Raw genomic sequence first — 15,793 nt, forward strand, 5'->3', positions numbered from 1 at the left:
CAACAAGGAGGAGGAAGAAGAGTTCATATGATTAGAAGGCAGAGGTATTTTTGGTGTGAATTTACTGCGGCAGGGTTTTGTCCAAGATAAGTAAGTTTGTTGAGTGTCAGGAGGGCAGTTTTTTGCAGTCCAGAATAAGTTTATTGATTTTATATTTAGGGTCATTTTGTTGAACTGAAGGCTTTTCCAAAGGTTGCAGAAATCATTTTGCTGTAGTGAGTTAATGTCATGTGAACTGGATGCTTACCTGGTCATGACTGCCATCAGTATGTATGCGCTAGTTAAGGGTGATTAGCTCTCTTAGCAGATTGTTAATAATCAATGAGAACAAAAGTGGTCCAATCCAGTCTCCAGGAGGAGGTCAGTACAGAGGAGGCAGAGCCTAGGAAAAAAAGTCCTAGCGAACAACACAGTGTATGTAGTTCTGCTGGCCTCTTTTATGGCTGACTTCCCCTTTCCACCCCGTCTGGGATGGCCTCTGCCAGGAGGAAGCTGTCCAGCTACCTGTGACATTTCTACTCCTTTTCCCTTTGACAAACTGGTACCACCTTGGGGAGAGAGTTTCAGATGTGAATGAAGGAAGCTGAGCAGTAAATGGTCAGTTGGGATGGTAGGTGCCCACAGGGAGACCCCCCCCCCCCCAAAAAAAAAAAAAAAGAATGAGCTGTAAAGAGGAACAGAGCAAAATTATTTTCTATTTAACATCACACAGTCAGTTTAAGCAGTTTTGGATCCTCACCATCCATGAGTTGAGTTGTAAAATGCAGCAACCGTATTCTGTGAATGTGGGTACATTAAGTGCAGTAGTGCTGTAATGTTAAAATAACTTCATCAAAAAAAAAAAAAAAAACAGTAACTGTAATAAAGTTGTTAACATATGCCTCTGTCTTAGGTAAGTACCCGCGAAGGAGTTGAAGACCTCTGTCGATTGGACAGACTGATCGACCTTATAATTCCTCGAGGTTCTTCACAGCTGGTGAAAGATATCCAAAAAGCTGCAAAGGGAATCCCTGTGATGGGGCACAGTGAGGGCATCTGCCATGTCTATGTCGATGTAGAGGCCAGCATTGACAAAGTCACCAAAATCGGTAAGCTGAGGTAGTACGATTATTTTTTCACACTTTACCCCAACTGCCAGCTGATCATTAGCCCCCTCCCAAGAACTGAACCATTCAGTCGTCTTCACCAAGGTGGGGGTCATCTAGGAGGGGTATCATTAAGCCAGCAGTCACTGATGGTTCTTGTTTTTTTCTTATTGCTTAGCCCTATGTCCTGCACACATTCAGTTGTACAGAGGAAGATGGGATGTGTTAATGCTGGACACACTCTCATTTCTGCAAGAGAAATATACTAGTAAGCGAACCCACCTTACAACTTTTAAGCAGAGGAGGTGGATTTCCTCGGTCTCCACAGGTAAAATCAGACCATGCAGTGTGTAACCCCTGACCCACCGGGTCTACTTTAGAAGAATGAAAAAATAAGACTGAATCCCAAATTACTGAAAACTCAAAATACTGAAGGATGGAATTTGTCCCTTCACTGTTGTGCGATCTTGGAGTTGGTATATATAATTAGCAGGGGGTGTGGGTGGCTCAGCCCCCCACATGAGGGGTGCAGGGGGTTGCCCCCTGCATTAAAAATGTTTTCTGTTTTTAAAAGTTTTCTGTATTTTGGGATTCATTCTCTTCATTTTTTCAGTCTTCTGAAGTAGACCCAACCCACCAAGGAAGGGTGAGCAGGCTGCTCTCCTTAATGCTTCACCCTCCCTGCCTAGCTCCTCCAGTGTGGGAGCAGCAAATCAAACCCTCAGTCTCGTGGGTCACCATCAGGGCTTTATCCCCCTGCACCATGACATTTGGCAATTTTTTATAGGATTTAATGCATGTAGCAAACTTTTGAGAATATTCTGAACCAGTTCACATAATGAGATTGTGTAACAGCATACTTCTGAGTTTTGTGTGGCTTGCAGAATGTATGGCACCTGAACAGATAATTCAGAGTGAAGGATCTTCTAAAACTGTGAGAAATGGGTTACAAAGACTTATCAGAGCAGTCCTCCTTAACTGACTGATTTTGATCTGTACTTGCTGTAAGCTGATAAAAAGCCTTTTGTGGTCCAGTTATGTTTTATTGAGAAAAGTAGAAGTGAACAGTGGGTTTAGTTTTATGTCCTCAAAGTTGTAATGCTTAAAAGCATTTGGAACTCTGTTCCTACTTACTCTTGCAGTGTGTGAAAAATTTCATCTATGCTCCATTCATCTGTGACCAACAGTTGTCACTTGTTAAAGTGGTAAGTTAGATGATTGCCGTCTATAGTTTTTATACTGTTCTCAGTTTTGTAGAATTATTTGGAGAAAAAGTAGCATTTCAATGACCAGCAATGGAAATATTTGCCGTTTGCTTATGTAGTGCTGCATTAAAGTATTCCTGTTTTTCATTTAAAAGATTTTTCCTACATTTAATGCTGTGGAAAATGCTTTCATTTTTTTTATGTCACTGACTTTAGCAAGATAATAAGATAAAAAAAAGCCGCGTTGCTTCGCAAGAGACTGCTTGCACCTGTCACCCCTAGGCTTTCGAATACTGGCCAGGGCTCTTGCTGCGCTCATAGTGCCTTTTTAGGCAAGGCTCAAAAGTCAAACCCACCTCCGTAAACAGCACAATTAACAAAAAACTGAGGGTTATGCCACTCAACGCCAGGAGTTTAAATCTCAAAATGTATGCTCTCGAAGCACTCAGTATGGAGAACATCAGAATCTGTGCAGTAACTGAAACCTGGTTCAAGGCTCCAGAGAGCACCCCAGCACTACCGGGCTACAACTCATACCACACATTTCGGCCACAGAACACAGACCAAAACACAAAAGGGGGGGTGTATCCATATTCATCAAGGATATCTACACCACCAGGTTAGTGGCGCAGCATGATACCTCTGAGATCATCCATGTGCAACTAACATCGGGCAAATCTGCAGTGCAAATTGTGGCCTGCTACAGATCATCCTCCATGACCCAGGACCACCACTCCACCTTTCTGGAGACACTGGAAAACATGAAGATCCTACCAAACACCCTGATATTGGGCGATTTCAATTGCCCTAACATTCACTGGGAAAACTACTAGAGTACAAATTTCCAGGCCCAGCGCTTCCTGGAATTCATCAACTGAAATGCCCTGGATCAGCTGGTAAACTCCCCTACCAGAGGTGAAAACACATTGGACCTGGTAATCACCAACATGGGCGACAGGTGTTCCACACCTGAAGTCAACCCGTCACTGGTTAGATCAGACCATTGACTAATCACTCTGGATGTCCACACCCCACCACCACCCCCAACTAAGGAAACCACTGTAAAAAACTTTTCTAAAGCAAACGTCACCTTACTTAAGACACACGTGGTAAGTTTCACAGCCCCCACGCTAAAGGATAACGCTGCCCAAGATGCAGAAACCTTTACAAATGCACTCTGAGCACCTACAAGGATGCATGGATCATGCCAACCCTAGCAAAACCAAGACTCACTCCTCTAAGAGAAGGGAACGTGTTTGGTGGACCCCCTGCAATAAACAGGCTATACAATAGAAGGAGGAAACTAGTTCAGAAAAAAAGCAAATCCCAAGAAGGAAAGACATCACTGATCAGTATCGGTAAGAAACTTGAGGTCCCTCATGAAATCATCCAAGGCTAACTTCAAAAGAAAAATAGCCAAGGATTCAAAAGATAACCACAAAGCCTTCTTTAGCTATGTTAAGAATCTAAGTGACAACTCGCAGATATGCACTGAACTAGTACAAAGTAGCACAAAATATACTGAACCTACTGATATTGCCAACATCCTGGCAGATAGAATCAGTGCAAACTTCACCCCCCTCTCACCTCCAAAAGGGCCCACAACAATACCGGAAAAGTGTAGTGTCCCAATAATCACAGATGCACAGGTGAAAACAGCCCTTTCAAAAGCCAAAAACACAGTGTCAAAGGGACCAGATGGTGTCCCAGGCTGCGTCTTGCACGAACTACAGAACAAACTAACCCCCCCACCTAAACACGCTGTTCAACCTCAGCCTCTCCACAGGCTACGTGCCCATAGAATGGCGCACAATGGGTATTCCTCTCTACAAAGGAGGGGCCACAACTGACCCTGGTAACTATCACCTCATAAGCCTGACTAGCCTGGTCTGCAAGGCTATGGAGCGCATCATCATGGAACTCATTAACAAAGACATTGGGAACCTCCAAGCACTTGACCCGACCCAGTTCGGCTTTAAGGGCAGATCATGCCTACTAAACCTGGTTGACTTCTTTGAGACGGTCACCAAGGCCATAGATGAGGGAAAGGTGGTTCACACAGCCTACCTTGACCTCACCAAGGCTTTCGACACCATTCCCCACTCGGGTATTACAGAAAAACTCACCAGCCTGAACATAAACCCCTACGTCACAAGATGGGTTACCAACTGGCTTACAGACAGAACTCACGCGGTAAGAATAGCAGGCTCCAGGTCCAACTCTAAACCAGTCACAAGTGGTGTCCCGCAAGGCTCGGTCCTGGGACCCCCTACTGTTGGGCATATACTTAGAAGTACAGGCAAACACAGGAGGACTATGGCTAACCAAGTTCGCCGATGACTGCAAACTGGGAGCCATAATTGACTCTCCGGCTGACACGGACATCCTCCAAAAGGGCCTTACTGAGACTGACACCTGGTGACAAAGTCATGGCCTCAAGCTAAATGCCAAAAAATGCATATTCATCCCGTTTGGGAAAAACAAAACACCCACGAATTACCACATAGGTGGCATCCCCCTTAATACAGAAGAGGTAATAAGAGATCTGGGGACCCAGGTAGATAGTAATCTCTCCTTTGACAATCATATTGCCAAAGTAGTTAGGAAATCCTTCTGTGTGGCCCATCTAATTACTAAAGGGTTCGCATCTAGAAATAGAGGTTATAGTGCCCCTCTACTCATCGCTCATTAGACCCATCATAGAGTACAATGCCACCATTTGGGACACTTCCAACAGCTGGAAAGACCACAAAAGTACCTCACCAAGAGGATTACTGGTCTCAAACATATGTCCAATGCAGCCCGACTGAAAAAACTCCGGCTGTACTCAGTGGCATATCGCTTACTCAGAGGTGATCTCTGCCTGACTTACAAAGCCATGTCCAACCCAGAATTGATGGACATGCTCCACCTAAAGAAATCCAAGTCACTGCGAGCCACGCGCTCTAGTGAGCTAAACCTCGCCACAACAATAAATAGAACATGCTGGAAGGATAGATTCCTGTCAGACTCCCCATGCTTTGGAACAAAATTCCAAATTACATCAGGCAGAGTCCCTCACTAACACTCTTCAAGAGAAATCTTGACGAGTGGATGGGTAACAGAAAATACACCCCTGGGATCACTTCATTGGCTCTGCTTGACAGAGGATCAGTTAATCAATTTGGCGGAGAAAGCCAACTCACTCTGGCTAGGCTTATAAATGCCTTCGGGCAGATAGCTTAGTACCTACCTATGAACCTAAATATAGCCATAAGGTTTGCTGTGGAGCCGAAGTTGTATATTTTAAGTCTTATCATTTTTAAATCACCTTAACCCTGGATTTATCTAGTAAATATTTTCAGCTCTGATATACTGAATGTTTGCTTTACTAATCTTCGAACCTGAAGGGGAGGAGATTTCAGACCTGTAAATGCTTTTTTTTCACCTTTTTATTTCCTTCCATAGTAAGAGACTCCAAATGTGAATACCCAGCAGCCTGCAATGCCATGGAGACACTATTGGTACACAGGGACTTGCTGAGGACCCCAGTATTCGATCAGATAATCGATACGTTGCGAGTAGAGCAGGTAAGTCACAGTTTGAGGACCGAGCTGTAGCCACTTTCACACTGGGATGTTGTGTAGGACTTTGTAGTAGTGATGTGGAGAATTTAAAGCAGATTTCTAGATTTTTTTCCCCTGCCATAACTGTTTACAGTCATTAGAGATGTTTTCCCATGATTCTGTAGGACATTTTGGGAATAATGTCAGTGATCTAGTGAAGGAAAAGGCAAGACTGCATTGTGGTGCATTGTGAAAAATGTATAGGATTGTACGTGGAACTTAAACTCAAGAGACCTCTTGTATCATTAGACGGCATAGCTGGATATTTAGGTATAAACTGTGCATAGAATTTGCACTGTCATTTCCTTTATTTATTTATTTTTTTTAATTATGTTACATGGGGTAGAACGTTGACCCACATGGACTATTTTCAGGCTCAGCCCTAAAAAGAGGTACAAATAAAGAGAGCCTGAACAGTAATTTATGACAAACTAGTGAATTTAAGAGATTGTGTAGAAACACAGGTAAGGTTTTGGTGCAAACTCAATTCTCATAATTATATTTAGGTATGATATGGTGATTTTGACAGTGAGTGTAATAGATGGTGCAAACTATATACATTATTTGCAGTAGCTAGAAAATGAAAGCAGAGTTGGGAAGGAATCAAGTCGGGTACAATGTAGGAAAAATGGGGATGGCATTGATGTTGTGAAAGAAGCATTACATTTTTTATTACTGGTTGTTGTTGTGTCTTTCGTCTTTTCCCGATTAGGTGTCGCCACAGCGGAACTCCGGTCCGCTAATGATTGGCAGTAGATTTTTACAAATTGACCAGAACTGAATTTTTATGTAGCAATTATTTGGAGAGCAGTTGGTCTGAGTTTAGTGTAGGAGTCGTTTTGTTAAGTGCAGTAGAGAGGGATTTCCAGCACTGAGGAGCCATCACTGTAAAGCTGTGATCTTTGCAGTGTAGTCTGCCTGTGTGCATCTGAGGGGAGGGTATAGAGGATGGTAGAGATCTGTGGGGTGAGATTTGTAAAGAAAGGGAAGGATTGAAGATTGAAACTATTATTTCTAGGAGAGCTTAGGAGAAAAGCTCTCTGTGGTTGTGTATCATTTCACTGTGGCCAGCAGGAGGCAGTGATGCAGTGCTTTAGAGGTAAGAGTGATGACTTTACAAGTATTGTTGATGGCAGTTTGCAGGGGTGACAGTTTATACAGATTTTTTTTGGCTGCACAGGAAGTTAAAGGCATACCGTTTTCTAGTTGGGCAAGGAGTATACCTTTGCAAGTTGCTATCCTGCCTTCAGGTGCAAATAATGAGATTTTTTTTTTTTTTTTTTTAACTCAAAACAGTTGAGTTTACTTTGGATTTTTTAATAGTGTTGAAAGGTGAACTGTTGATCCAGTCATAAATCTAGGTACCTGAAGTGTTAGTGGTTTCAAGGGTGGTTTGTTTATTAGAAACCATATTCCAGTCCGAGTTCTTTCACTAGGTTGTGAAAACGTCAGCTTTGTTTTTTTGGTAGTTTGAATAGTTGTTTTGTTAATTAACCAGGTGAAGCGTACGATTTTTTTTTTTTACAACCTGTCTTTAATTCTGTTTTATATGAGATATGCATATAGTCTGGATTTGTGGAAGATCTGCATATAGATTATTGATGAATACTGTAAGAGAACTGGTGAAATAGCAAAGCCTTGCTGCAGGTCTTTCAGAAGGTTGGCAGTGGAAGAGTCTGATTTACCAAAGGACTAGAGGGAGTGGCTTTCACTAATTTTTGTTGAATTATCCTGTTCAGTTTTCTGTACTGATACAGACTACACACCTGCTTATTTGATGGGGAGACCTGAAGTAATGCCTATCATGGAGATGAAAGCACAGTTATGACAGTCTGCTTAGGAAGGACATGAACTCTTCCCCCAAGTGTGAGGAAGAGTTTTTGATTACTGTGAATTTCTTCTTGACAAGAATAGTGAAAGGTTGTGGCATCAATTCAAGTTTGTTTTGGTTGTGGACTTCACTAATTAAGGTAATTAACGTATAGCCATGTAGATAGATCCATTATAAGGTGGATTATTTTACAGCATGAGTGTGACAACTTGCCCAGTTTCTCGGGTCTCACTGCTGAGAGCAGAAGTACTAATGTTGCACTTTGATTTTTAAGCAGGTGGATCATAGTACTCCAGCCCTCTTTTCTTACTACCTCCTCTTCCCATATAAATTAGGGAAGTTTATTTTTCTGAATCCTAGCCAGGCACAAGATGCCTCTGAGCAGCCTGTAGGATACAGAGTACAGTGACAGGACTTTCAGTCTTTCCATGTAGGTTATTTTTGGAGGCCCTGAATTTTCTTGGTGAGAAACCTCTGTGGTCTTTCCAGCTGTAGGTATCTGGTGAGGTACATGCAGAAGAGAGCATTGTTACTCTATTAGTGGTCTGCTGAAGGTTGAGTACAGAGGAGTTGTAACATCATTAGTCTTGAATGCAATGCCCTTACTTATGAGATGTGCAATGTAGAAGGCTTTCCTTACCACTGTGGACACATGGTGATCAGTTTAGATTGCTGTCAACGTGTCTTCCCAAATCTCACACCACTGGGTTTGAGCTGGGGGGATGCTGTTAATGTTGTAATATGCAGAGGCTTCGTCTTTGCCAAAGGGGATAATAATGCACTTTTTTGCATTTAGTTTTATTCCGTGGCTTTGGTACCAGTTATTTCTCTGTGTTAGCTCCTTTTGTAATATGTTAAATGTGTTTGGGGACTCTGTGATTGTGCCCAGTTTGCAATCATCAGCGAACTTGGTAAGCCACAGGCCATCTACTTTCACCCAGACTTCCAAGAATTAGATTCAAAACAGTAGAGAGCCCAGCACAGATCCTTGTGGTACGCCACTGATAACTGGCCTACTGGTAAAGGTGGAATCCCCATCTTTGACAGTATGCGTTCTGTTGTAGAGCCAGTTGGCTACCCATCTAGTGACACGTGTTGATCCCCAGCTGGGAGAATTTCTCAATGATATCTGAGTGGGGGATTGTGTCAGAAGGCTTGGCTAAGTCAAGATAGGTACTATGTACACTTTTGCCTTCATCCAGGGCTTTAACATTCCCGAAGCCCACCATGTTCATTAAGCATGATCTACCTTTAATGAAGCCATTCTGGGTTGAGTCAAGAGTTTGAAGGTCACCTATGTCCTTTGTTAAGCTCCATAATGATTCTTTCCATGTCCTTGCAGATAAGGTTGGTTAGGCTTATGAGTCTGTAGTTCCTAAGGTCGGTTGATGGGCCCCTTTTCAGCAGGGAATTACTGTTGCTGTTCTCCACTCTACTTGAACAAAGCCAGTGCTTCAGCTGAGGTTGGAGTGGGCCAAGTGGTTCAATAGGTCTTGTTTTATATTGCTTAGTAAGCAGCCTGGGATATTATTTGGTCCCATAGAGGCTGTGTTTTTGGCCTTCGAGAGCGCAGATGTGATTTGGAGATTCTAGGTAGAGGACTGCTGTCAAATATGCTTTGGTGTATGGTTGATGGGGATGGGGGGGGGGGGTGAAGTTTGCACCAAATCTGTCAGCTAGCAGGTTGGCAATTTCCTCAGGTTCAATATGAGAGGTACCATCTACTGTAAATTCTGCACATAGTTGGGCATTCACATTTAGATTTCGGATGTAGGTAATGAATGCCTTATGATTATCTTTGGCTAGGGATGCTAATTTAGCTTCATAACAAGCTTTAGAGGACTTTACAAGATATCGGATTTCCTTGTTCAAGCTGTGGAGGGTAGTCTTCTGCTGTGTAACTTCCCTCTTGTTCTTAGACATTAGTTTCTTCCTTTTATTATAACCTATTTATACTTGAGGCCCATCAGAGTGGCTTGCTTTTTGAGAGGACCTGGTTTTGATCTGGTCGTCGTTGGCTGTGTTAACACGGGGTTTGAAACTTAGTACATCATCGCCTAGTAGGCTGTAATTTGGTCTGGAGAAATTTTTCAGATTTTTGCTCCTGTGGGGTGTCAGGTCTGATCATTACTTCAATTCAGATTTATTTTCCGATATTACCAGGAGGGGCAACACAAAGGAGGTAGTGCAGTGACCTCCCATGTTAGTGAGTACTAAGTCTGGGACATTTTGAGCCCTTTGTGGGCGTGCAGACTAGCTGTTCCAGGGCATTTGTGTTGACAGTGTCCAGGAACCTCAGGACAAGCATGTTTGTGCTTGTGTATGTCACCCAATCGATGGAAGGATAGTTGAAATTGCCCATGACCAAAGTGTTTTGCTGTAAAGTGAGTGACTCTAGTAAGTCCAGATAGGTGGTGTGCTTTTGTTGGTTTTATGGTGGGGGACATGTAGCTAGCATTGATTTGGTAGTGTGCTTTGCCTGTAGTTAGTCGGACCTGGAGTAGCTCAAGAGATATGTTACTCCAATAAAATTGAAAATGTCACCTTCTTGAATGGCATTCAAAAATGCATCTCATTGAAAGATCAGGAAGCATACCAACAAAATGCATACAGAAAGCAGTCTCGCCATTACACAGCAACTCTAAAATGTCTTCGCTCTGAGAATAAGCAAAACCTTCAGTGTCATAAGATGGTACTTCTGTTGCCTTTTAGAAGCTCTGCATAGATAGAAATTGTTATACATCTGTCGCAAGATCTGAAAGTCTGGTATATTGCTTTGCAACAGCAACAAGATTTGGCAGTACATTTTCTTGGCCCCTACCAACCATGTGGCCATGTCGTGTGGACTGGACTGCATGTAATTTTTTGTCAACATACCAGTCAAAGTGAAAACATTTGCTAAATTTAGTTGCTCTCCATATGCATGCCGTTCTGAACGTAGTAGTGGTAGTTGTGGGTCCAAAATATGGTCTGCCTTGGGAATGGGCAGTGAAGGGTATTCGTGCAAAATTACTTCCATGCAAAATTACTTCCATTTGAGTACTGCTTAAATAGCATGACTTTCTGAAGCAAATCAACACAACTTTTTATAGCAGCTTGTGATCACCGAAAAGCACTGACTCATACCTGGGCCTATATTCCCTCTCACCAACTGTACAAAGTAGTCAAAGAATACTGTTGAGTCAAACAGTATATTGAGCTTACCTGCATGGCCGGCCTTAGGCATAGGCCAACTAGGCGGCCGCCTAGGGCGCCGGTCTAGCAGGGGCACTTTTCCAGTATTTATTTGGTGTAGGTAGATCAGGATGGGGGCACCAGGTAATGAGTTGGGGGGCACCATGGAGCCCTTTTGCCTGGGGCACCAGTTGACCTAGGGCCGCTCCTGCTTACCTGAGCATTTTGTGTGATTTGTGCAAACTTGCTATAATGTTCTGCCTCAGATTTTGCTTATCAGCAGCTCTTTTTCTTGAAGGGTCAGCTTCAGCTGTTGCAATGTTCCTGTATAATTGGTTTACATTAATGGCATATGGTCCACAGAATATTCCATTATTCTGATCTCCGAACTCTCTCATGACTGCGCTGTACATAGTAGTATTTTAGACCAGACATCCTCGTTAATCTCCTTAATTTCCGGCAAGAAATTCCTCTGCATGGGATTCCTCATACTTCATGCGATTTTGACTAGATTGCATTGGAAGGTGCCAGCACAAGGTTAAAATTTTCCCGCTTAGGTCAAATGCATATGACTGTGCGGAACTGATTGATGGACCATGATCGTGTAGCTAACATCATCTGTTACAGCAAAGAGGGTATTGCTAAAGTCCTTAGAGTGTCATTTAGCCGCAGCAAGGTGGGGTGTAGCTAGGTAGGTGTGAACGAGACAGCCGTCCCAGGTGAAAGGAGTTAGGGGGCACAACTAGGAGATGCTGGTCAGCTAGCAATGCAGTACTTGAATTCATTTCTCTAACTGGCATTTCTGAAATGGACTTCAGGCATAAAAAGTTGTAGCAAGCTGTTTGCTACAGTGTTTTAAGCTGCAGCTGAGGGACATGGGTGGGAAATAACAGGCCTTTTATTATTTTTGCTGTAAAACTGAGAGGAGACCCGAGGGGTGTAGGTGGCAAAAAATAGACTTGACGTAGCACACCAGATTGGGCAAATAGACTTTCTGCGCCACAAATCAGAGCTGAGTGGCTCCAAATAAGGGAACGACACTGTGCACTAAATGAGCCATCTAAAGCTCTGATTGTTTTTGCAAGTTTTAGCAAATGAGTAAAAATCAGTTGTGTCTGCTGAGATGCAGATATTATTGGCTTTGACAGAATAATATCTGCATTTGTAGCCTCATCAGGAAGTTAAATTTGTTCCACTTGAACTGGTGGTTTCAAAAGAACTTTCTGCTGAAGCTGCATATCATGGCAGTATACGACTGTAAATTATGCAGATGCAGGAAGATTACCACTTTTTCATATCAGGGAGTATTATACCTTTCACCCTTCTCTCGGCAGATCCCCTCATGTACTTGAGCTGATGAGGGGGACATTTTATTTTATAATTTGCTTACCAGGTAAATGAGCTGGTCTATTGACCATTTTCATTCACAACCTGGGTTTAAAGCATTGTAAAATCAACCATACATGTGTAAAATAGATGTAAATGTACAAAATAAATGCAGAGAGTTGAATAGACAACATTGGCATAGTTAGTATCAATACTCTTGGGTTGAGAATCTGTGTTTTATGTCTGCACTATATACCAGGAAGCTAATGCTTGCATTTTATACATATATATATACACATTTATGCAAGGAGACATAAGGGCACTTACAAAACACCCCATAAACAGTTGAGAAGCATTCCCTTAAAGAAGTGAGATATATAAACTATGCTCAGTTTTTGAAATCTGACAAAGGAAACTAGTAATAATGAAACGGTCTAATTACGAAAGATGAATATATCAAGTACGGCCTGATTGAGTCTCTTATGTAGAGAATAGTTAATCTGAAGTTAATTCTTACATGAAAATGTAGATTATTTGAACTGGTTATGAATGCTGACATAGATGGAAATATATAATTTTTTTTAGTGACAAGACCACAACTGGGGTATTTTATTAGTATCCCAAAACTTGCAGAAATTTAGATTATGTGCCTCTTAGACCTGTTGTGGTTGCACACCACTCAAAAAGTAAATTTGTCAGCATTTTTCGTAAAGCCCTATGTTGCAGGTATGGTTTCTTGCACAAAAAGATCTTGGCATCTTTTGGAAAAGTTAAGAAAAGCCAGTTTATGTAAAGGGTAAGGAATGTATTTTTGACAGCATATGTTAGCTCTTTATGCAGATGTTTTCCACTTGATTTTGGAACTGAGCATATTAAGTCCTTTTTGGGGACTAAATAGTGCACTGTCAACAAAAAAAATCAGTACTCTGTTTTATTAGAAACAGTTTTAAAGACTGATGTCTGTTTTTGGAAAGCTGCTTTTCTTGCAACAAGTAGGAGTTGCCAAGGGAGTAAAGTTGTTGCCACCTATGCAAATTTGTTGCTAGCACATTGGCAGAGGAGTTGGTTATATGCAATACATTTTAAGTAAATGTTTGTGTTAAATGTGTTTTATACAAGATTTACTGACAGGTTTATTTGTATTGTTAAAGGATAAAATGATGGGTGATATTTTTTATGCAAATAAATGATAGTGCATCCTTAAATTTCTCACACAGAATGGATGAACAAAAAGTACACCTTTTGGATATTGAAATTTACTGGGTAATTAAGGATTTTTGGAATCAAAGATTTTAACAAAGTCAACTTTTACTAATTATTTTCACTTCCAAAGTGACCACTCATAGTACATGAAACAGTTTTGCCAAGGATCAACTTGTTTGATTGCATAAGCTGACAAGTGATGATTATTTTAAGGAAGAAGCTAAATTGTATGAAATTTTGATTTGAGAAAATTCCCCATGGACCTTAAGTCCTTATTCCAAAATGTTTTAACGGAACAGAGTGGAAAAATAAAAAAAAAACTCTTCTGAGAATTCATGGAGTAAACAACAATAGAGATTAGTTCATATTTTGGAGTATACAGTAGATACTTATGAAATTCAAAACATTATTAGGACTAATTGGAAAGTTTTTTTTTTTTCCCTTGGGAATGAGGAAGTTAAGGTGATTGGAAAGGAACCCATATTTATTAATCACTGAGGTGAAAAATTTGAAGAATTTATTGGAAAATTTACAACCCATAAAATACGAAGAAAATAAGCAAAGGGTGCCCCTAAATAAGAAACACGTACTTTATGTAGACTTAAAGATTTCACTCCATAACAAGAAGTTCAAAGGTTTGTGATTAAGTAATTCCAGCAAAATGTTTTTATACACGCAGTGTGTGAATATCCAGCCATATGCTTGACATGTGACACTTTTTACATTGCAGTAACTAGCAGGAAATTAAGTCTGTGATTTAGGAGCATGTTTGTGGCATTATTCAAAGGAATGAAAGTAGTTATATAAACAGGGTCTATATTATATTTTTGAACATTTAAAAGTACGAATACCATATGTTCGAACTTTTAAATGTTCGAAAATCAAAAAAATAAAAATAAAAACAAAACAAACCTACCTGAAAAGGTTAAGCAGGGGGGCAAGCCCCCCTGCACCCCCCACACCCCCCGCTCTTTAAATATACCAACTCAGAGATCGCACTGCAGTACAGACAATGGAAAACTGCCATTTCCAGACTGTACAAAAATGTCCGTAGAAACGTTCGAACATTTGCATGTTCGATCATATGGTGTCGACCATATGACGTTCGAACATATAATGTAGACCTATATAAACATAGTGTTGTGTACAGATTTACCCAGCCCTCCAGACCCATCATTAATTCTCCATGTGAAATTGCAAGCACTGTTTCTAGAGTGTTTTCATGTTCTGTTGGTTCACATGGAATGATGACAATGGAGTATTGGCTGCACTTGCCATGAAGGAGGGTCTTTTTGCAGCGGATGGCATAGCAGTTGTGAGCAAAACCAAGTAGGGCCCCTTCCATCTGGGGCTAGGTGTGTCTTTCTGGGAGTGTACCTTAATATAGACAATATCTCCAGGCAACAATTTGACATTTCCATTCTATAGATGGTTGTACTGCATGCAAAACTCTTATAACTCTGCAAAACAGAACGCAGAAATTTGCAGTACAAGACAAATTGATTTATTTACATTGTGTAATTCCAGATTCTTGGGAAGGGGTGTGTAGCAGGCATTTTCCTGGACCTGCCCATAGGAATTTTATGATGAGCTTTTAATAAGTTATTCTTTAGAGCCAGAAATCCATCATCTGTGTTAAGATGTAACATTTGATTTTCGTATCCGAACAAGTTCCTTATCCGATATGAGGCAGAAACTGAGAAAATATGATTGAGTACAGGGGTGAGTTGTGGCAATTAAGATTAAATTCTGGGGTATCTCTGGGTTTAAATGAAATCATATCTATTAATAGTGTGTTAAAAGTGAGGGCTGACAGGCTATAAAAACATATTTTGCTTGGTACCTCTTTTTTGTCTTCTTGTATGTTTTATTTGATATCCACCTTTAAGTGTTTAGTCACATAAGTTCTTGGTCACATGACTTGGATAACATGGTTCTATGGCTGTTTAAAGGTTTGTACAATGCTGTGTGTGTGTATTCTGAAGAAGCCTCTTACAAAAGTGTGAAAGTACCCAATTTCACTGGAAGACATTTGGTTGGCATTCTTTTCGTTTACAATTCTTGTTTTTTGACCATTTGTCTGAGCTTGGGTTAGTTTTTGAGTTCAAGTATGTCACAAGGTGGGCATGCAGTAGCGTGTCAGGAAGAAGTTACCCACACTTACATGGTGATGTATCCTTCAATTTCCTGCGTACCTTACAGTGCAGCAACCACTCTTGTCACTGCACCAGTATCCCCACCAGAATTTGTCATAGGCCCTTGCATCCCACTTTCCCACCTGGAATAGATGATAAATCATGCCCTATCCCCATGACATTGCCTTCTCCAGTACCCAGATTGCTAAACAAATGCATGTCACCTGAG

General features: G+C 41.2%; 1 protein-coding gene across 1 annotated transcript in view; it reads left to right on the forward strand.

The window, feature by feature from the left end:
- ALDH18A1 (aldehyde dehydrogenase 18 family member A1) overlaps nucleotides 1-15,793 on the forward strand; it is a gene marked incomplete in the record, with an annotated part of 362,299 nt that overhangs the window by 254,988 nt on the left and 91,518 nt on the right. Inside the window, 2 exon segments of the mRNA XM_044056733.1 lie at nucleotides 893-1,088; nucleotides 5,738-5,859. Of these exon segments, the coding sequence (XP_043912668.1) occupies nucleotides 893-1,088; nucleotides 5,738-5,859 (318 nt within the window).

This window comes from Protopterus annectens, chromosome 14.part0, assembly GCF_019279795.1.
Source record: "Protopterus annectens isolate FY-2018-M chromosome 14.part0, PAN1.0, whole genome shotgun sequence".
NCBI classification, from domain to species: Eukaryota; Metazoa; Chordata; order Ceratodontiformes; family Protopteridae; genus Protopterus; species Protopterus annectens.